Source organism: Phytophthora infestans, genomic scaffold, assembly GCF_000142945.1.
Source record: "Phytophthora infestans T30-4 supercont1.6 genomic scaffold, whole genome shotgun sequence".
NCBI classification, from domain to species: Eukaryota; Oomycota; class Peronosporomycetes; order Peronosporales; family Peronosporaceae; genus Phytophthora; species Phytophthora infestans.
The window spans coordinates 3,477,194-3,498,965 of record NW_003303753.1 but is presented as its reverse complement, the minus strand read 5'-3'; the positions used below and the strand labels follow the sequence as shown (position 1 = coordinate 3,498,965).

The window sequence follows — 21,772 nt, the reverse complement described above, 5'->3', positions numbered from 1 at the left end:
TGATTATTTTTTTGTTAAATAATCAGCATTTTGTAACATTTGAGGTAAAAGTAATACAGTACTGTACCGGTATGGATTCAGTAGAGTAATACCGTTTTATTTAAAAGGACCGGTAAGCCATTTTATCATCCTCCACCGGTATCGCAATTAACCTGCTTGGATTCAAGATATCTTTCTTTTCATTTCAGAAGGACACAGGCATGCTCCGATTTCTCTACGTCGCCGCCCGCGCCGCCCCCCGTGCACTACAAGTCACCCACGTGAGCTCCATGGGGAAGGGCATCACTGGGGCCCCAGTTTGCGTTCTAGCCATACTGGACCAGCATAAGGCCTTTCTCCGCAGCGTGGACGACGTTGTGTACACCTTTCACAGCCCTCTCGTCGAGGGATCTTTGGGCCAACACACGCGGCACTCGCTGGACCATTTACGGAAGCCACTCGAGCTCCTGGCCGCCCAACAGCAGGGGAGCGATTCTAATATGGTGCGTTATGATATCCGTGACCGCCACACACCCGTGGAGAAGGACCGCCATGCGGCTATCAAGCAGATTGAGCAACTGGAGAAGACGCTTCGCACCCTACCACAGAAGGACTTGGCGCGGCCAGTTCATGCTGCCTTCATGCTGTCCGCGGACGGCCGCGAGCTCGACTTCCAGTCCACATTCGGTCGAGAACTGGCCTTTGCAGTGCACCACTGTATCCACCACAACGCTCTATCCAAGGTGCTGCTACGCCATCACTTCCCGGAGTTAAGTGTTCCGGACAGATTCGGCATGGCACCGTCCACGGCAAACTTTAACTTAATACATTCTCACGAATAACACTAAGCGCAACTATGAGAGTTTACCGATGACACGTACATTATTATAGTTTCTAGCTGTGATAAATTGTAGGGCGGAGGCATTTGACGGAAATTCGGGTGAGAAAAAGCTCCATGGTGGTGATCAACGATTTTCGCAGAAGTTCTCCGACACCTATGTCCGACCACGTGAAAAGCTGTCGTGTGATACAATCAAATGTGACATATTGTTTTGTCCAATCTGATGTGGTAATTTTGAAACGAGACCATTTGTGGCGCGTCGATTGGCTGGCTGGTGGTTTTCGGCACTCTGAAATTCAGAGTCTGCTCAAAACCGCTTAAAAGCCTCCAGATTTAGATTAGCTTTGGAGCCAACAAGTAACACAAGCAGTTCAAGATGGTCAGCGCCAAGGAAACCGTGGAAGCCAAGATCTCGTCTACCCCCGTGGTGGTCTACAGCAAGAGCTACTGCCCGTACTGCACCAAGACCAAGACGCTACTGACGCAGCTCGGTGCCAAGTACGATGTCGTGGAGCTGGACCAGGTCGCAGGAGGCAGCGAGCAGCAGGACGCCCTGGAACAGATTACGGGCCAGAGCACCGTCCCCAACGTATTTGTGGGTGGCAAGTCTATCGGTGGCAACTCGGACGTGCAGAAGCTGCACAAGGCCGGCAACCTTGAGCCCCTGCTCGAGCAGAACAGTGCCCTGTAAACGTCCAAGATTTAATAGCCTCGGGAAGATCCCAACGCCTCTGCACTTCTTCGGCGTAGGGATTGAGAAGTAATAAACAAAACGAATAACCTCTTAAATTCACGGCGCTATTTCTTTGCTGCAACCGAAGTGTTCTTCTCCTTTCGCCTTCGCTTCCTACATGTAGTAGGCAAGAAACCTACAGACACTGTGAGTCACTATGTCGGCGTCTGTGACATACCTCACCTTTCAAAACCGATTGATCAAACGGCTAGGAATTTCTCAGCTCATCGAGCATGTTTCGCAGCGCGAAGCCCAAGAAGAACAAGCGCCGACGCGTGGCCGAGGACGAAGACGAGCACAATGAGGGCGAACGCGATGTCAGCGGGGACGTGCCGGTGGTGGCTGTGTCAACAGACCGCCGCGCGATCAACACCTTCTCGGTAGGACGCCCACCACAAGTCTGATCCACTGCGTCCACTAACTTTTGCAAAACTGCAATTATAGACTGGAGGCGTGAAGAAGGCCAAGAATGTGGTGCAGACACGACTGATTGAGTCCGAACGCGAGGTTGTGCCGCAGCAGTACGCGGGAGATGCCACCTACGAGACTCAGATCGATACGGAGAAGGATCGGTGCGTTATGCGTTGAGAGTCTCAACCATGTCTATGGCATTTTGAATAATGTTAAGTGCTGTATCTGTCGTAGTGATGCGCGTGCCATAATGGAGAGAAGTATTAAGGCGAATCAGGATGGCAGTGCTGATGCCGATAGTGGAAAAGTGTATCGTGGCCAAGCTGCCTACAAGAGTTACATCACCAAGAAGGAATCCCAGGTCGGCATGAACAAATACACAGGGTACGTGTCTTCTGGAAGCAGTAAAGCTACCGACATCATGAGTATAACCTGTGAGTTTTTCTTTCTGCAGCACGCAAGGCCCCATCCGAGCGCAGACCTGGGCACGCGCCATCTCGCGGTTCGACTACCAGCCTGACGTGTGCAAGGATTACAAGGAAACGGGATTCTGCGGCTACGGTGACAGCTGCAAATTCCTCCACGACCGTGGCGACTACAAGAGTGGATGGCAGATCGAGAAAGAGTACGCAGAGAAGGAAAAGAAGCGTCAAAAGCGGCTGCAAGAGGGGCGTGGTGCGTGCATATAGACATTGTTTGCATGTGTGATGTTCTTGTCACAGATCGATGACTATTTGCTACTTGGATTAGACCCCGATGAAGAAAGTGAAGACGAAGATAAAGCTGCGATGAAGAAGAAAGAGGATGAGCAGTTTGCATGCACAATCTGCCGTGGACCTTTCCGGAATGCTATTGAGACAATGTACGTGGAGGGCCATCGAGATGCACGCGCCTTTTAATTTCCGCTCTAACGCTTGTCCGGTTTGTGGTTACAGTTGCGGTCACTTCTTTTGCGAATCGTGCGCGCTGAAGAACTTCAAGAAAACGTCACGATGCTTTAACTGCAAGAAACAAACCAATGGTGCGTGCGGTGTAGCTGACGATATTTGTAAGAGCAGTCCACTGACTGATAGTGGACTGCCACATAGGCGTCTTCAATGCTGCTGAAAAACTACGAGCAAAAGAGCGGGAACAGCGTGTTCAGAACGTAACCGAAAGTAAAAAGCTTGCAGACACTTCTGTTGAAAAAGAAGAAAATGGCGGAGGTGGGTGGACACAAGTCGTGGAGTCGTCGTAGAAGCTGTGCTACGCTCCGTATTGGAGTTGAAATAAAGTTCTATGACAACTTTTAACAAAGTACCCACCTCAATAAATATTTATCACTACCAGCCTCTTTCTCCTAACATCTAAACTAGCTTAATAGCCGCCTTCTGCCTCCAAGATCGTCTTGGCGTACGGGTGGAACACAATCCATCCGACGAGGAATGGGTTCATTAGCTCCATGATGCCGTTGTTCCAGTTGGTGAACGTCGTGCGGTTCCACGGAGGCGCCATGGCTGTCTCGTGGATCCGACTCATGTATGAGCGCGCCAATTGCGACAGCGCCGCCGCTTCATGCAGAGCCTCCACGTTTCACGTACTGACATCGGTATCGAGCAGGCGCAGCATGCATCCAAGGCATGCCTGCAGCACCGAAATATTACCGACACAGATAAAGTCTGCCGCCCCATACGTTCGTGGGGAGCTGTGTCTTCAACGCGGGAAACAACAAGACAGCCACTCTGTCGTCACTAAGTCGAACAGATAGTGACCCACTTCTGCGCAGGCAATTGTAACGAAGAAAGATGCCAATTCGCCCGGAAGATTGTTTGCTAGCGGGTGCTCGACAAAGTCCACTACTTCCATCATAATGACTGTCACGTGAAGCAGAGCGACGGTATCCAATGCCACCATGAGGAAGCACTCCAGGAGTTTCTTGGACGCAACGATACGCGCGATGACGATGATGACCCATCCCGCTAGAGCCACGAACAAGTAGTCTAAAATGGCCATTTGTGTCTCAGATCCCGTGTAGTGTGCGATCATAGTGTTCATAGCTGTCACGGTGAGTGCACCCTGGTGAACCAGAATGGCGACGCCGTCGCTTGGCGTCGGAGCGAAGCAAGCGGACAGCACGCCAGTGAAGCAGCCGACTGCAGCACACACTAGTACGGTGTCTTCTGTAAGCAATGCGATAATGGTGCCAATTGCAGCGACGACAGACGCCGCTACCAGTGCCACTATTACTGTCGCGCCTCGTACATCCTTCATGTTTCTGTCTGTGAATTTGGTTACCGCGTACGTCTGGGGTTCCATTCTCTCTCGTAGTTCGCGGTCGTACTCGCTTGAGCTCTGTCGCGGTCTTTCGGGGTCCGTGCCGCCGAATAGCGCCGCCACGGACGCCTCCAGTGGAGCCAAGAACCGCTGTCGAATGCGGTAATGCCACCAGCTCTTCTCGAGCAAGGCGATGGCCAGACAGCCTTGCAGCAAGTAGACGGAGTTGCGGGAGTGACCCTCATGGATAGAGTAGAAGATAAAAGCGACCAGCAGCGCGGCCGCCGCGAGGGTGGCACAGAAAACGAAGAGCCTGTTGCTGGACGAGGACGTCTTGCTCGGAATTGACGGCTCTTGCGGGCGTCGGGAGTGCGAGCTGTAGCTGGTGTCCGAAGGCTCCATGCACCGCCGCTCGGACTGGGCGGCGAGCTTCCAACTGAGCTGGCCGCCCTCACGTTTCGAGGAGAGGGATACAGCGAATACGAACACGGCCGAAGCTCCCTCGTCGAGGGGGCAAGTCAAGCAATGGGGGAGGGACATGGCATTTTAATCTCCTAGCCTGGCTCTGTTCACCTCGATTAAAATTGAATAGGGTTAGGTCATTCAAGCTTTTTCTTAAAATCGAAAGGCCGTGTCATTCGGTTCCCGATGAAAAAAAAATTCAGCCACGCATGTGCACCACGACCACAGCGATGGAGACTATTATTAGCTGCATCGCAGCTCGATCTGCAAGAATTTTTTTTTGCGTACCTTGTCTTACCATATTGCCATTCTGATTCTTTGAGATTCGCTCTGGCTTGTCAGAATCATTAGTGGTGTTTACAGTCGAACTGAAGATTGTGCCAGAAGCTTCAGGCTTAAAAAAAGCTAAATCCCAAAGGCTGACTTCAGAGAGAATGGGTACTTTCGTATCTACAGCTTACTCCATATAGCTCGACTTTTGATGCAGCCTTACCACAGCGAACCAGTATTTGTGCGCGCTGACAATTTGGATTAATCGGTGGATAATAACTCGAAGTGTACGAATACTACTTCCAAATTTCATTTTTTGAAAAAATGAAGGCCGCTTTACAAACAAATTAAACGATAAATGAAGAGCAGGAAACTGGGTCTCAAATCAATTTGGAGTACAACTCCGTGATGCCAGGCTTCGCATAGGGATAGGGTTTTGTGGTACAGATCTATGAGAGCGATGACAACTACATGTACCCCACTGCAGCACCGCTTCAACACGTCGTGCGGCACGACTCGACTCGTGCAAAAGGAGCAGCAATAAATTACAGTTTTGCCAGTAATGATGGCTGGCTATCGCAGTACGAATTTTTCTCGAAGAAAAAACACTGCTGGTGGTACCTGTAGCGTCAGCTTTTACATGTACCAGTACATGCACTCGCACAGTCGGAAGACTGAGCGTATTGCAGGTCAAACTTGATCATTGACAGCAGTATACATGTATAATACATGTATTAATAATGCTTAAACAAGCTGGCTTTGAGCGAAAATAAAAGAAAAAGACTTCCGGCTTGATCGTCCGGTAAACAGTTTTTCGTCAACGCAAAATGGAACGAGTCAGTAGCCCGTTTCGTCCAATCATGATTTCCACCAATTGGATCGTCAGTTCAGGCTATTCCTTTTAGATAAAACCTTTAGGCACAACCCTATGTACAAAAAACAAAACAGAGATCCCTTCCCAGTCGCTCATTCTTTCGCCCTAGCAATAATGGAGCTGCAGGAGCGGCTGCCGCCATGCCACGCTGCGAGCTCGTCGCACACACTCGCGACGCTCTTCTCCGTGATAACATACGTGGTGCTTCCTGCGGGCGTCGTGACGCTCGTGGAGGTGGGGGACGCCTACCTACTGCTCTTCATTGGACAGCTACTTCTGGCTGTCGGTGCCGTCGAGTGGAGTTGGTTGGCCTTCCGCATCCGCCAGCGGCTTCTTCTAGCCGTGAATCTACACGAGGATGCACCAGTAACGACAGAAGCGATTGATAACACGGGAGAACAGACACATCAAATACTACTTATACAGGCACAACAGACAGAGGACGAGGAGGCCAGGCGATTGCGCGCTCTGGAGGACCAGCCGCTTAGGAGACAGGATCCCAGGGAGAACTACGCGCGTTTATTAAACGAGGCCATGCGCGCGAAGAGCTTTGCCATCGCACCACTGGCGGACAGGATATGCAGCGGGCGTTGGTACCTCGCCGCGTTTTTATTGGCGACAATTGGTGCCGCCGTGAGCGTCGCGCTGGGGTACGCCGTGGAAAGCACAGTATTTGACAGCAAGAACCCCGCTTCGGGCTGGAGAATGATGGTCGGTGCGTCTGTGGAAGCCGCGTTTGTGTCTATTTTCTGCAGCTCATTAGCGCCTTCAGGGGCGGACGCCGTCGTGCTCCTAGTGTACCAGGCGTGCGTTCTTGTGGCCAGTATGAACGCGTACTTGAAGTTGCAGGTAGATGTCATCGCCTCTGACGCACAGGTGGACCCTCTGTTCATTATTTTAGCTGGCGCTATCGTCATCATCGTGTTCCGTGTCGTGACGAGCAAAGTCGTGATGCAGAGTCTGCTGCTCGTGCTGTGTGACGTGCTCGGTCTTGTGTGTATTGTGTCGCCGCTCATCGCGTTCGCGGACCTGATAGACCAGACAATGAACCAATCGTTCAGGAATCAACTCGCGCTTTTCGTGCTCGTGGTGCTAGCTGCAGACGTGGGGGATTGTCTCGCCAAGGAGTTGCAGCTGCACCGGCCACAGGTTTTCAAATGGTGTCGTCATCCGGTGCTCAAGTCTGAAGCTACCACGAAAGATGTGGAAGCACCGATTATTTCGTTGATGTGTGGTGCTATCATCATTGTGGCTGTCCGTTTGGGCTCTGGTGGCTCGGATTTCAACACTGTGGAAGTCATTGTGTTGTTCTGTGCCATCGCATTGGGACAGTGGTGTCGTCTGTGGATGGCACATGTTCGACGAATGGCAAAAGTATCGACCTCTGCGTTCTATTTTCCCGAGGGAAGCCGAACGTGCGGCGTGCTTGATCGCATGGCAGTGTTTCTTGTGGCTATCATTGTTTACTACCCGTACATCAAGCAAAAGTACTTCTCATAACGGGCGGTTAGAGTACCGGTACAAGAATTGGCGGGAGGAAAGCATGACGCATGAGATTTCCGTGAAAAGTGGGCCAGTCCGATTCCGGCTGTACCTGAATTTCTTGCCATACACCACTGTTAGCGTCATTTATTTATTTATTGGGGCAAGGCGAGCAAGAAATGGTGCCAACCCCGCGTTCAAGACGGCACATTCATTACACGTATCCAGACAACCCGTTTGCCACGCGACAGAGAAACAGAGAGAGACACTGAAAATTGGATGTTACGTGTTGTACGCAGCTTGTGGTCTGATGGCATGAATAATATTATTGACATCTGGCGGCTTCCGTGCGCGTAGGTTTTGTTGGGGAAATCGAAGCGTTGTGATAAAGTATACAATTTCGCGGTTGGTAATTATTCTAGTACTATGCTCGAGACTTATTAGTAGTACTTTACAAGTGCTACAAGTACAAGCACTACTACTACGAGCTGTACTACGACTGTTTAGATAGTACCAGGAGTACTGTCGAGAAACTCGTCTCGGAAAAAGATAACTATTTGTTTTTTTTCTGCGCAGCGCTCCGCCTCGTTCATTTGAGCGTTTATTAATTTGTGAGAGGCTGGCTAGCTAGGAGAGCTGACAGTGAGAAACTAAGCAAGGCACAGGCGTTCATGCTCCGCCGTGCAACTACAGATACAAAAACGGATCTAAGACGGCAACTACATCGCCACATTCTGAAGGGGCGCTCAGTGGGGCATCTGGAACTTCAGCGGTAGGCGGTGGGGGGCTGCTCGCTGCAAGAAACAGCATGTACGCGTTAGCATTGGCGAGTGAGATAGCGTCACAAGGCAGTGACGTAGGGAGAGTGCCAGCTCGTACTTGCTTGTCCTTGTGCCGGAGGCGCGCCAACTTGTGCGTGGGTCTGTCTGAGCGCACGCCGTATCTAGCCTTCCTTAATCAGCTGCTGAACCAAATAGCAGCTCATGCTGGACGCGCGCTGAAGCAGATGCTGGTTTTCGCGCTCATTGACAGGAACTGCAGCGATTCTCTCGCACAGCTCAGCTCGATCCACCTTCTTCCTACCACATGCGCTCTTCCTTGACTTGACCACGGCTGCTACTCGATCTCCCATCGAATTGATTCCACGCCTCCAAATTCGTTCGACAACTTGGCGGCCCACACGGAAGTACGCTGCAACCCGAACGATCTCTCCATGTTTGACCACTTCTCCCACGCTGCGAAGCAGTAAGGTCTCCCAGACGGCCTGGCGCTCACTGTCTGTGATCTCCCCCAGGTGCCAGCTTACAAAGTAGCGGGAGCCTGGTCGGGAAAGCGCGGGAGATTCGAAATCCAAAAAAGATCGGCATAGAGAGGGTATTTTGTTGGGTAGGCTGTAATATAATTTGAAATGGTTATCTTCTTCAGAACGGAGGTAGTATGTACTTTACAACTACGTTTAGAATTTCGTTGAGAAAAAAAATTACGATTTGAGAATTTCGCTGCTATAGTAGAGCATTCTTGACTAGCGAACAAATCCGAGTGCTGGATTTCACTAGACCCGCATAAACACCCTCACGCTCGCTCTCCAGTGCCATCTTAGCAGCATATTCAGCGGCCATTTTGCTGGAAAGTTCGCCCATCTCTGCGTACCTGGAGCGGCTGCTTGCACCGGATTCACCGAGCGAGTCCATTCGCTTCTCCAACTCTGCGATGACTTCGTCCTTTGCGGACACGTCGTTTGAGATTTGGGACCATTTTGCGTGAAAAGCTTGCTCGTCAAGGGGTGAATTATGTGCTGGACTGTTTTCAAGTAGTGCCTTAACCTCATCGCGACGGGGTCTCCACTCGCGAGCAATGAGAGCTGCCACAGTGATTTCACGTTTCGTCTTCTCCGTGCTGATGGATATCCGCAGTTCGTCGACTTGTCTGCTGAAATCCGGATTGGATGATACGAGAAATTGAGCGTGGCCATTGGATTCTTCTTCAACGACCTTCTCGTTCATCAAGATTTGGTCGTTTATGTGGGTATAGACATCCATCAACCTTCCATTTTCAGAGCCAAGTATTTGCCAGTCAGATGCAATTGGACTCTGCTGCTGGCCATCAGCACGTGATGGATCTTCGCGACGCTGGTCTGTTCTTGTGCCAACGCTTCCCTCTGGTCGTCGTGAAGTGATCGTAATGTTGGAGGAGCTCGCCAGCGAGCTAGAAATCGCAGGTTGTGCCTCAGAGCGACTAGCAGCAGCGTCACTATTGTTTTCTAGAGAGCGCGAATGACCTTCAGACGACGCCACCTGCGCGTTTGACGAATTGGTCAATACGTTATCAGTAGATGTGGCACTCTCATTGCCGGTGGTTTTTTTCTGGCGTAACATCACCACCTCATCTTCGAGTTGTTGCATCCGGTTCGTGAGCTTCCTTGCCCATCTACGAACACACGGTGGGCAACTGCATCCACCTGCAAGAAGATCACCACCGTGACTCTTGTTCGAGCGATGCACGAAGCTCCCTTCGGCAGTCACTGTGTTCGTTGGGGCTTCTGGGCTCGAGGGCGCAGGCACCTTGGCTTCGGTCGTCATCCTCGATACATCGGAGGGAGAGTCCACTGGCTCTTCTTCTCGAGGTTGTTCTTCATGCACGCGTTGTTTCTTCGCCTCAGATTGAGGCTCAATGTTTGACGTCTCCACATCGTCACCCTCTTGCGATAAGGCATCTGATGCCTGTCGTTTAAGGTCTGGCTTCGGTGCAGCATCCCTCGCTCCTTTTTGATAGTTTCTAGATAGGTTAAACGGCGATGGAGGGTCTCCAAGCTCATCCAGTCGACCACGTTTCTTTAGATAGGCTTTGCGAGCCTGGAACCTGGCCCTTGCCTTCCGTTCAGCTTCCTTTTGCACGTCTTCGGTGTTCATCATGAGTGGGATAGTGGGGGATGATGTTGCTGGTGGCGTCGTAGGAGCTGACAAGTCCTGGTCACACGGTTTCACTCGGTTCATGTGAATGCGAAGACTCTGCGGACTCGAGAACGTTTTGCCACATTTGACGCATGTTTTCGACGCCGCCGGTCGTCGACGTGTCGTAGGTGCAGGAGCCGACTTTTCCTGGTCGCAAGGCTTGATGCGGTTAAGGTGGCCCCGCAGTCCTTGCCAGCTTGCAAAGGTTTTGCCACACTTATAGCAGGCCTTGGACTCGAACCGAGCCTCTTTTGGCACCATCGCCGGTCTTGGTTCATCGCAAGGATACACATTGGTCAGGTGGGTGCGGAGACTCGCGCTGGATGAGAAACCTTTGCCACACTTCGAACACGACTCCTCGCTGGTGTTCCCCACATGGTCGAGGGTATGCTCCTGGCTAGCCCCATCCGGCTGGGTGGGAGGGGGCTCGGTCACGATTTCTTCGTTCCGAATGGTGGCGGTCTCTTTGTTGCCATTTTGGTTTTCTTGGTGTTGATTGTGCGGTTTGGGAGGGCCCACGGGCGCAGGCTGTTCACTCAGCCGCTCATGGCGCTGCAACATCCCTAGTACACGTCGAACGGGGAGCAGCACGTTCAGGGGCCCCTGCGCAGCCACGGGGCCCGGAGGATTCGAACCCGCCCCCTCAGTTGCCATCGATACTCGATGCACTTTCGGGAGACTCGGCTAATTTGCGTATCAGCGAACAAACTGAAACGATTTTTTGCGAAGTGAAAAAAATGATTGGAATGATGACAGCAAATTAGTTTTTATTCGCTACGAACACCAAGTGAATGAAAAAGGAATACGCTTCAATCAATACCAACTCTATCGATCGAATGGTTTCGACGAAATCAAGAATTAGAGAGCATACTTTTTTTCACTCTTTTCTACGACGAGAATACAAACTGTAGAAAAAAGTCGAAGTGCAGCTGGTACCGGTACTGGTACCATTGTTACATCCAGAAGAGTTCGAGACCCCCCTCCCAGTGTGGACCTATGACCTATCGCGAGCTGTTGGCCACACGCGTGTTGTCTGTGAATGCATATTGGCAAGAGCTGCGCGGGCCTAGTCGACACTCGCCGAGGGAGATTCCTGTGCCACTTTGGCCGGGCGAGAATTTGGAGCAATATGAACGCGAATTCGTACACTGGTTGACAGCGAGGCGACTGTCGCTTGTATCTATGCGCGATGACCCCGCGACTGAACGGAACTGCCGACTTCAGTTCGCACAGACGCGAGTAGCGAGACCCAACAGCAACGTGCAACGGAGGCCATCGTCCCCTCCTCGTTATCATTCGCGTTCCGGGTCGCCATCGTCTCCACCGCGAGGCGCTCCTTACTATTCACGTTCCAGGTCGCCCTCGCGATCTCCTCCTCGCAACAGACGCTTTATTGGGTCACATCAACTGCCGCTTCAAAGAGAAGACAGGAGTGTGTCTCCGAGATACGTTTACGAACGGAACCCTTCACCAGAAAGAGGACGTATTATTACAGCCAGACCGGCAGCAGTGCCGGACCGAAACTATCAAATGGCGCGGGGATACTCTGCTGCGCCTGAGAGTTCTTGGGTATACGGTAACTGGCCACCACAGCGTAGTGTGGAGCTGCGACCTCGGCAGGACCCGCGACCGTCGCCGGGTGCTGCTCACCGCCAGTACAGTGGCGATGCTCAGCGTTGGACGCGGTCGCGGTCAAGATCACCCGAGAACTACGAGTGGTACATGAAGAACCGACCTTTGTCCCCACAGCGCAGCGACAGGCCCGTCCCGCGTAGATCGCCGTCTCCTCACGATCAATCCAGGTCGCATATCGACAATCTTCGCAAGCACTTGCTCGCCAGACGAGTAGTCTCGGTGAAAGCATTTCGGGCCGAGATGTGCAAACTTCGCAATGGCCTCATACGCGAGGACTCTCTCAAGCGGCCTCATGAGACAATGGTACGGATCCCAGTCCTCCTCTGGCCTGGTGAAACCATGGCGCAGTATACGCAGAAGTTTGAGCGCTGGCTCGACTCACGAAAGATGTCGCTGTCCTCACTACGTGATAATCCAGCCAAAGAGCGCTCGTTGTGGCATACGTTCGCGTATGCAAGAGCAGGAGCGTCCGATCTGACGGAACCTGCGCAGTCGAACGCTCCAGTGCGATCGCCAACAAGTCAGAGGACACACTCTCGCTCTAGAAGTAGATCTAGATCGTCGTCGCGAAGCACTCGAGAAAACTTAGAGAGAGGTCGCCCAATCACACCTACTGGTGGGTACAGTCGCAACAAACCGATGCAGAGAGGAAGTGTGCCTACTGCGGTCAGCCTACCTCAACGAGACCGCTCTTTGTCTCCCGACCGACGAGATAGATCGAGATCTCCGCCGGCCTCGCTCGCCCCACCTGAAAACCCTCATCTGTTGATTAACAAGACGCGCTCTCAGTTGCTGGAGAGACGATTGCTAGAGCTGGCTGCTTTCCAGAAGGAGATCGAGCAGAATGGTGCCAATGCCACTGATGGCAACACGCTAGTTGCCATTCCTGTGCCGCTGCTTCCTGGTGAGTCCATGGGGCTTTACGATCATCGGTTTTGGACGTGGGCGAAGAGCTACAGCGAGTCGAAAGAGGTAATGAAGGACAATCCTGCCAGGGAACGGAGACTTCGAATAGCGTTTGCTTACCTGCGAGCTAACAGACCGCAGTCATCAACTGTCGCTGGAGCCCAAGACGCCCGGACGAGTGCTGAGTCTCAGAACACGACACCTCGCGGTGCTTTAAAGCGACCAAGTTCAGCTATTAATTCTCAGAGACCAGCGGACAGTAGTGGGCGGAAGACGCCGGTCACAAGCGTAGAACCGAGCACTAAGCGAACACGGACACAAGTGGAACAAAGGCCCCGTATCAGCATGACACCAGGCGGTCCGTCGAATTGCTTGTCTGCTGAACCGCAAGTGAAACAAGAACCAACTTTGGTGGAGTCGAATCGACCCTCGTCTGGGTCAAACCTGGGACAAACAACGACTACGGCTGCGACTGCATCAACTGCGCGTTTGGTGCCAACAACCGACACTCCTGCAGTACGTGTTTCCGTGGCTACAAGACCGACTTCGGCGCCTACGTCCAATGCACCAGTACGAGCATCCACAGTGAGAGCGGGTCCGGTTCCTACAGCTATTGCGTCGTCTAAGGGGGTTCATACAGCAGCAAGAGCGAGTTCGACAGCTACACCCAATGCGCAAGTTCCCACAACAGCAAGAACAAGTCCAATTACCAAAGCCAATCCACCTTTGAAGGCTGTTCCTGTGGCGGCTAGGACGAGTTCGGTGCCAACAACTACCGGACCTTCGACAAGAACGGCAACTACGTCTTCGCCAGGCAAATCCGTCCGCTTCTCAACATCCACAACGTTGATTCCAGAGACTATGCCAGCTCGGCCATTGCCGTCACCCTCAGCGACGGCCCCATCAATAAAACGCGAAAAGGCATTAGTGCCATCCCCAGCTGCAATTTTTGCTCCAAAGACAACAACAAAACATCCATCGACGTCTCGCACTCAAGGAATGGCAGAAAGGAATAAAAACGCTACCAGGCCAAGACTATCAGATAGTTCGACTAGTCAAGAAGCGTCACGTCCGTCTTCAGTGCCAGGACCAGCAACGTCGTCTTCAGCAGCCTCGGCAGTATCTACGGGCTCGCAACGGATGCGTGCATCAACATCAGCGACGTCTGCTTCACTACCGAACCCCGTTGTGAAGCCAGCAACGTTCTCGTTACCGTCGTCGGCTGTACCAATGGCGCACAGACTGGGTACCAGGAAAACGGTGGAGTCGAGTAGTTCAGGGCCGCGGGCCAGTCAAGAAGCATCACGCCCACAGCTGCCGTCAGTCACGTTTCCTTCAGTTCTCAGTCCAGTTGAAAAGTCCCCAAGGTTTTCGTTTATTTCCGCTGTTCCAGCAGTATCGATGGCATCCCAAGCGTCAACACCGACAACTTCTCAACGGCAAACTTCATCGAGCGCAGACACCTCATCGGCAATAGTGACAACAAGTTCAGTGGTTGCGTCGCCACCAAGTGCAGATGCAAGCAATAGTCCTGCAGCTGCAACTTCCAGAGTGAATGTCATTGAACATCACTCGGCTGACACTGAACCTGATACGGGCCCAGCAGAGTTGTCGGAAGCCGAGTCGAACGCTACAGACGACTCTGAAGAGCACGACGGCGACGTCATGAACGAGGACGGATGCTGCTGCAACAAGTGCATGCGCAATTGGGCCAAAACACTGACGGATCGCATGGATCAACTTGAACGGAACGTCGGGGATCTTAAACGCGAAGTCAACAGCGCCCAGACAATGACTGCTTCAGGATCATAGGCAACAAGATAAGCAAAGCGTAAGAAAAAAAGTGTGTTTGTTGCAAATTTTGTCAAAATCGCACTTAGTCGAGACCTCAAAGCAATTTTTGTAACTAAAGCTCGCAAGATACGCGATGGCCGATCATCGACGTCGCTACGCTCGGCAAACCTCTCGAGGTCTACTTGGAGATCGCGCTCACCGCAACATTGGGATTCTTCGTCTCCCGCACGCTATCATCGATCTCCATCCCCAGTTGTTGCTGGGCGATACGCCGCCAGATCTCAGTCGCCTCGGCGTTGGCGTTCGTCGTCCTGTTACCGAAACCGATCCCGATCGCCTCCTCCCGGAGGAGAATTATCACCACGTCGCGAAAGATCTCGATCGCCGCCTTCGCACTACACAGTCGAAGCCCCAGAAACCCGTCGTCGTCGACTGTTGGCCGAAAAAGTCATGTCCTTGGAGACGTATCATCGACTGTTGCTGAACCCCAAGTCACCGTGGACCAAGGCTTCAGGTACCCGGAACATGCCCATCCCTGTTCCTTTAGCTTCCAATGAAAATTCTGGGGATTACCAGCAGAAATTTGAGTTCTGGTTGGCCCAGAGGAATGTAACTTTATCGTCGCTTCGAGAGGATGTCATGCGAGAGCGAAATTATCGCTGCGGATACGCTCGATGGCGTGTGCAAATGAAATACGGGCAGTCACATCCTAGATCAGCTTCAACTCAGCAACGCTCACGCTCCAAATCGCCCGAACGGCAATGTAAGAGAAATGAGCAGGAGAGGTACCAGCATTCAACTTCACGTCCTCGCAGTCCTGAACGGAACTCGTCATACCAAGGTGAACCCAAGAGCTACAACAGCTCAGCCTCAACTAAGAGCTACAATAGCTCAGCTTCAGCTACCTTTAAGGCGGGCTCTTCGAGATTTTATGATGCACGTCATCAAGTCTCGAAAATTTACAAAGGATACAGAGACCAAAGGCTTAGCAGTGAGGACAGCTGCAAAAATTGTGACCGCAAGTGGGATGATTTGAACAGGCGTATACAGAAACTCGAGAGTATCCTATCTCGCCTACCACGCCAGAACACATTTAGTGGCAGAAATTGCTCGCGTTATGGCGGTTTCTCGTCGTCCTCTGGTGACTTATCCCCGACATTTATTGACCTTACGGAAGACGTCGACATCGAGACCGAAGCGAAGCCTATTCGGTCTGAAGAGAAAGAGAACAAGGAACTAACTAAGAATTTCACGGAAACCCAATCGAGAAGCGTGAAATTACGCCCACTGATAGCGACTTGAGCCAAGAGGGCCCAGACACCACGGGGGATTTGGATGAACCGAACGCCGATCCTGGTGATGACTTTGAATTGAAGTCACCGACTGAACTGACGCTCTTGATCAATGCATTCAATGAACTCAACGACGATGTGTTGAGTAAACAAAAAGAGGAGGAAATTATGGTCAAAGATATGGAGTTGGTAAGTGAAGAAGACAAAACCAACTCGGATAAACTGCGAAGCCAAATTTATGAGCTTCGGGATGCCATTAAAAGGCAAAAAGATAAGCGGGATGCCGCTATTGTTACGATAATCGTACGCACTCGTACAAAGACACTGGCGAAGCTAAAGGAGGACCTGCAAAAGATAGCAACGTCGGGTGAGTCCGACGAACTAGAGGATTTGCATGAAAAATGTGCAGGTGTTGCTGCGAAACTCGCAGAAAAAGATAAGGGGCTGGCACGATTGCAGAAGCAACTGCGGTCCCTTAGCTCATTGCCCTTAAATGCAAAGGAGAGCGACAGTGCTGTGGGCGAGAGAGAGGCTCGTGAACTATCGAGCAAAATTCGATTAGAGCAGGCCTCGACAGCATCCCTCAAGACGGAGCGTCGGAAGATAATCATTAGGATAATGAAGTCAAGTCGTCAGATTCAAGCTCTCGTGACAAAAGAAATCGCTAGAAAGTAGCACTCACAGCCACGGGACACTTGCCTTTAACAGTTTTTGAGCAGATTGATGAATTATTTGGCCGAGTTATTTTATTGGCGAGCCGGAGCTTTTATTACTTAAGCATGCAACCAGGTTATGATCTTCTATCGCTCTCAAGCTGGTGTCACGCCCTAGCACCTTCCAGAGGTTACTACAACGTTGTGGAATTTGTTACAGTCTCTACATGTAGTAGCTTCGTCGGCGAGCGACAATATACAACTGACACGTGCAAGAAGTGCAGTAGAACAAAAAGCAAATGACTAACAGAAGTCAGCTTCGAACATGCTCTGACACCCAAGCCATGGAGGTTCTTCTACTCACCACCGACACGACCTCCCAATTTGTAAGCGACACAGCGAATGCAACCGAGGAGTTGCCTCTATTTTGAGTGGCGGATGACGAGAGGGACCGAACCTGCACCAGATGCGGCAAAGTCCTTGCCACCTCGTTTGCGCTTCATCAACATAACAACAAAGCGCTCCTGTGCTATCAGAAAGGAGAGCGCAATGCCATCAAAACAACGAGCAGAATCCATGGCTGTAGGAGGTGCGCGAAATCGTTCTCAAGTGCTGCGGGGCTTTACAATCAGCATCGCCCTGTATCACACCCCCAGGCTGCTGATCAGCAAAAGTTGTTTCAGTTGAAGAAACGAAAACTTGTCACCAAGATTGCTAGATCTTCTCACGACCTTTTGAGCCGGCGAATTGCAGAACACAAAAACGTCCTCAATTCGAGAACCAAACAAGGACGTGTGTAGTGAACCATTCACTTCTCAAGCATCCATGAGTAGAACGTCGTCTGGCTCACGTCAAAGCAACCCCATTTCAAACAAACCCACCAATGTTTCTACATCATCAACAATATCGCCCCAAGAACGGAAGCCTCTTGCTCATGGTGGAAGCATCAACATCCAACAGATGGCTGCTGCTGTCGGCAGTGTGTTAGGAAGTGGACTCACACGATGATGAGTCGTCTAAAACATCGAGGCGACGAAGTAATTAGCTTACAGAAGCTGGTGCGACGTGATCAAAGCACCACGTTGAGTTTTGAACCAGACACGACGCAGGTCCCTTCAACATCATCGGATCTTCGCTGCACTCTGTCAATGAAAACCAGGAAAGGAAGAGCCTTTAGTGATCTTTACGCCAGCGAACGTGTGCAACACTGACGTTTTCGACGTCCCATTGGCCAAGAACGATTGGGTGATAAATGAATTGATAGAGAAGTACAATCGCCTGAACGACGAAGTCGTGACAAACGAGCGCGCTCGGTGGCTTACTTAACGGAAAACACTAAGTATTCTGAAATCAGCAGCTCAGAGCTACGCACCCAGCTTGATGAGTTGCGTGCTTGCATACACGTCGAGAAGAGGAAACGGAACAAGGCAGTTGCAGCAATTCTTGTTAAGCGATGGACCGCGAAGAAGAACGAGTTTTGTCTTTTATAAAAAATATGCCAGTAAAGAAGAGGCCAAGTGCTGAAAAGGCCTTCCGCGATGAGTGTGCTGAAAAAAAAAAATTGCGGGACAGCTGCTAGAAAAGAACAAAACAGGGCAGCCGTCGAGTGCGATGATGTCCAGTGTTCCAATCCCCAATTTAGCTGTCGAGAGCACAGCGAAACGTTTGCTGGAGCGACAGCGTGACGATGTTTTCTTGTGCTTGGCAATATCTAGCACTCGTATTTATTCCAATACGAAAGTAAAACTGGGTGAGAACACTACGCAACATGTAGAAGGATCAGGAGTTATTTAATTGACTTCTGCCCATTAACTGTCAAAGCTCTTAAGCGAACTTTAGCAGCTTCGCCGTCACAGATTGCATGTAGCTGAACGAAACAGGAACCGCCGAGGCAACATAGTTGTCCGGAATGCGTTCATCCCACACGAACGAGTGTGCAGCTTCAACAGTGACCGACTCGTTGACGTTGCCACCGCAGCCGACGATGAACACAGCAGCCTCCAGATACGAGAACGTGGTCTGGTTAGAGCCGAAGACGCACTCCGGATTGTTGGCACGACACTCCGCCAGACGGTCCCTACGGGTCTCTCCGACCTCAGTTATACCGAGCGATTTGCCGTCCAGCGAGCGACCCAGCAGATTCTCCACCATCGTCTCGTTGATATTGATCGGGTCACCACCGAAGTATTCGTCGTTGTGCACAAGGGACGCGTCGTGCTCAAGCACGTTGTGGCGCGAAATAATGTCGAGGGAGAAGGTGGCAGGCAATTGGTTCAGTAGAACCTGGGTCAAGCCACTGTCAAAGTTGAACACCGACATAAGAGCCGCGCGCAGGTCCTCGTGTGTGATGTTCTTGCCACTGCGCGGGATGTGACCATGGTTGGCGAGCGCGTTGAGACCAGGACACGGAGATCGACGGAACGGGACGGGCGAGGTCGAGTCGGCATACCCGGTGACGATGTCGCTCGAAGGTCGGTAGAATTCGCCGACCAAAAGCGAATCAATGGAGACTTGACCGTTCTTCCCTATGTCGACCGATCCAGCGGCGACAGAGGAGACGACCAACGCGGAGACAGCAACGACAGAAAGCATGATACCCTGCAATGGAAATTGAATTGTGAAAGTGGCTGGACCACCAGGCTGACGGATTAGAAAACGAGAAGCATTACCCATCCCCCAATCCTTTGGATTCAAAGAGGCAGAAGTTCTGCCTCACTGAAACATGCGATGAATCAATCATTTTCGAGTTGAAACAGTCAAGTGCCTTAATGCTTGTACACTTAAAAGTATATCACACGCTCTCGTTCTGGTGGTCTGTATCAGTGTACATGTACATGTATTACCGTGTATCAGATGACAAGAGTCTTGCCAAACTGATTACAGTCGTGCACCTCCAATTCGACACCGGTATCAGTCGATACCCTGCCAGATTTTATGATTACGCGAATCGGATGCGCAATTACCTTTGCCCATCACCACCCTCGCAATTAACCTCAACGGTTTTCCCCTCCTCGCCGAGGGATGACACGCCGCATCGATCTGATTTTAAATTTTGGATCGGACGTCTTCATACAAACACAGACTTTGATTTTTACCGCCAAAGACAATGGAACATCGCCCTTCCTCCTACATGTCACACAAAAGCAGTCTTTGTGCGAGCAGATCCTACATGCTCTCACTCCGAACTTGCTCGTTGGGCAACGGAGCGCTTGAACACCCCCCAAGCAGTAAAGCGCACTACCGTCCAGAGTATTCTTAAGCGGTCCGCGGCAGTTGCCACCTTGCCGAACTCCTATCGCGACCGGAAGCGCTGTTGCGCGCCCGCGATTCGCGCGTCTGACGCCAAGATTATGCAGAAGATTGGCGTATATTTTGTACTGAATTAACAAATAAACTATCAGTGCACTGGATTTGCGATTTGTTTTTTGCTTAACGCTGTGCACTTATGCCCTGGCACTGTTGATATGGTCCGCCCTGTCGAATCGGAGGTGCACGACTATATGTTGTGCGGCTGAAAGAGTAGGCACATACAGTAATCAAGTGGGCTGCGGGCTGATCTTTATGATTATGTGCCAACACAAGTTTCAGCTCGTCTTAATAAAATTAAGAACCATGTTTTAATACTACATGAACTAAGACGAGCTGAAATTTGGTGTTGGCACATAATCAAATGATTATGTGAGAGAGCCTACAGACTGTAGGCTAAGTTTACAGAAGCCCCCTCAATAAGCGTAGGGGGTGGTCGCCTGATAAATTTGCATAGGGTAATCGATTAGATCCGGTGATTTGGCAATTGTACCTACGATCCCTGTTATCGGGTATTTGAAGTGCATGCTACGCTTATTCAGGGGGACTTCTGTATTAGAGGCCCTGATTTCTCCGTCGGTGTATCAGACACTGTCAGACAGACAGTCTGTACATGTAGGTAAAGTATCAGCAGCTAACATGCGACATAATATATGCAACAGAAGTTGGGATGGACCCAGGGGCTAATCATTATCATATGATATTTTTTGATAGTACATGCTCTACATGTAGTATATCAAATATTAATACAAGCTCAGTTTTTCAAAAGCTAACATAATATTTTAAATTTGGCATAGATATTTAGATAATATTAGATACTAGATAATATTTTATGATATTTCCCACTTAAAGCCGTTCGACACGAGCGCACAAGCTAGTCCAATTACCAAAGCTGCAACAGGTACTTTACTATCTATTGATCAATCATATGTCACATGTTGCTAAGCTGTTTGTACTGCGTTTTGCTCCACAGCTTGCGAGGCAAGTTTTGTTTTTCCTGGTCCGACGAAATCGAGCTCACCTGCAAGTGCGGCTACGGAGAAGGCTCCTTGTAATTGTAATTTGAAAGTGAAAATGCAGGCTAAATAACAAACCATTTCTCTGTTTTGAATTACTAAATCGAATATTGTTTGATTGAAGCGCCAAATGCCGCGTAAGCCCATCGACTACGTTTTGCTACCCAAGGCTTTGCAGTGGACGATGTCAATGTTGAGGATTATAATCCCGGAGCGCGATCCTGACGAAAGACTGAATGATGATCTCAAAGAGATCCCCAGTACTACAATCTGCGCAAGACGAGGCCGAGAAAGCTTCGCGCGTTGATGCCGAGAAAGAGGCTGCCAAGAGGCATACAGCTGCTCAAGGCGACTTGGAGCCGGTCTCTGGACAGGTGCACGTTGAGGCAATCGATGATGCCACGGAAACTACTGTCGAAAGCGGTATAGCGGATGTCAGTACTGCGAGTCGTGACGCGGGCGGAACTGTACAGCAAAATGGCAACCTCAATGAAACCAACCAGGAAATCTCTTTGCGTACGTTTACACTTACATTACTGCGTATGCTGTTGATTACGTTGCTGCAAATGTTGCTCACTATGCTGCCTACGCGTTGTTGTATATGTTGCTTCATATGTTGCTACAAATATTTTTGCTTCATTGTTAAAGGCTCGATATTTGATAAAAACACACACCAAATAAAAAATATTTCCAGATCGACAAACCAGAAATGATTACAGACCCGACAGCTAAGAAGACTCGTTAAAGCATTGATTCCGTTTCTAAGCCGATTGCGCAAGTCCACACAGCTCGCAAGCCTACACGTCGAGCGAAAACTTGGCAATCTCGGGAAACCATGAAGAAGTCCCACACATCAGTTACAAATTATGTAACGGAACAACCGAAGAAAGTCATTAAAGACTGGAGTGAGCTCA

General features: G+C 50.7%; 8 protein-coding genes across 8 annotated transcripts; 4 read left to right on the top strand and 4 right to left on the bottom strand.

Annotated features, from left to right (window-relative positions):
- Positions 1-169: 169 nt before the first annotated feature.
- On the top strand, positions 170-821 carry PITG_04907 (uncharacterized protein; the record flags this gene model as incomplete). Its single annotated transcript, XM_002905563.1, has 1 exon — positions 170-821. The coding sequence occupies one exon, from the start codon at positions 201-203 to the stop codon at positions 819-821; it is 621 nt and encodes a 206-aa protein (XP_002905609.1).
- Positions 822-1,161: 340 nt separating this feature from the next.
- PITG_04906 (glutaredoxin) lies at positions 1,162-1,640 on the top strand (the record flags this gene model as incomplete). Its single annotated transcript, XM_002905562.1, has 1 exon — positions 1,162-1,640. The coding sequence occupies one exon, from the start codon at positions 1,197-1,199 to the stop codon at positions 1,509-1,511; it is 315 nt and encodes a 104-aa protein (XP_002905608.1).
- Positions 1,641-1,767: 127 nt separating this feature from the next.
- Positions 1,768-3,401, top strand: PITG_04905 (uncharacterized protein; the record flags this gene model as incomplete). Its single annotated transcript, XM_002905561.1, has 7 exons — positions 1,768-1,933; positions 1,998-2,125; positions 2,199-2,348; positions 2,419-2,639; positions 2,715-2,826; positions 2,900-2,985; positions 3,328-3,401. 7 exons carry the CDS (start codon positions 1,787-1,789, stop codon positions 3,399-3,401), a joined length of 918 nt encoding a protein of 305 aa, XP_002905607.1.
- Positions 3,402-3,694: 293 nt separating this feature from the next.
- Positions 3,695-4,619, bottom strand: PITG_04904 (uncharacterized protein; the record flags this gene model as incomplete). The annotated part of the gene is made up of 2 exons (XM_002905560.1): positions 3,695-3,775; positions 3,855-4,619. 2 exons carry the CDS (start codon positions 4,617-4,619, stop codon positions 3,695-3,697), a joined length of 846 nt encoding a protein of 281 aa, XP_002905606.1.
- Positions 4,620-5,937: 1,318 nt separating this feature from the next.
- Positions 5,938-7,323, top strand: PITG_04903 (uncharacterized protein; the record flags this gene model as incomplete). The annotated part of the gene is made up of 1 exon (XM_002905559.1): positions 5,938-7,323. The coding sequence occupies one exon, from the start codon at positions 5,938-5,940 to the stop codon at positions 7,321-7,323; it is 1,386 nt and encodes a 461-aa protein (XP_002905605.1).
- A 1,484-nt stretch (positions 7,324-8,807) lies between these two features.
- Positions 8,808-10,517, bottom strand: PITG_04902 (uncharacterized protein; the record flags this gene model as incomplete). Its single annotated transcript, XM_002905558.1, has 2 exons — positions 8,808-9,401; positions 9,627-10,517. 2 exons carry the CDS (start codon positions 10,515-10,517, stop codon positions 8,808-8,810), a joined length of 1,485 nt encoding a protein of 494 aa, XP_002905604.1.
- Positions 10,518-14,769: 4,252 nt separating this feature from the next.
- On the bottom strand, positions 14,770-15,124 carry PITG_04901 (uncharacterized protein; the record flags this gene model as incomplete). Its single annotated transcript, XM_002905557.1, has 2 exons — positions 14,770-15,023; positions 15,088-15,124. The coding sequence occupies 2 exons, from the start codon at positions 15,122-15,124 to the stop codon at positions 14,770-14,772; spliced, it is 291 nt and encodes a 96-aa protein (XP_002905603.1).
- Positions 15,125-18,310: 3,186 nt separating this feature from the next.
- On the bottom strand, positions 18,311-19,509 carry PITG_04900 (uncharacterized protein; the record flags this gene model as incomplete). Its single annotated transcript, XM_002905556.1, has 2 exons — positions 18,311-19,163; positions 19,500-19,509. The coding sequence occupies 2 exons, from the start codon at positions 19,507-19,509 to the stop codon at positions 18,361-18,363; spliced, it is 813 nt and encodes a 270-aa protein (XP_002905602.1).
- Between the last annotated feature and the right edge of the window lie 2,263 nt (positions 19,510-21,772).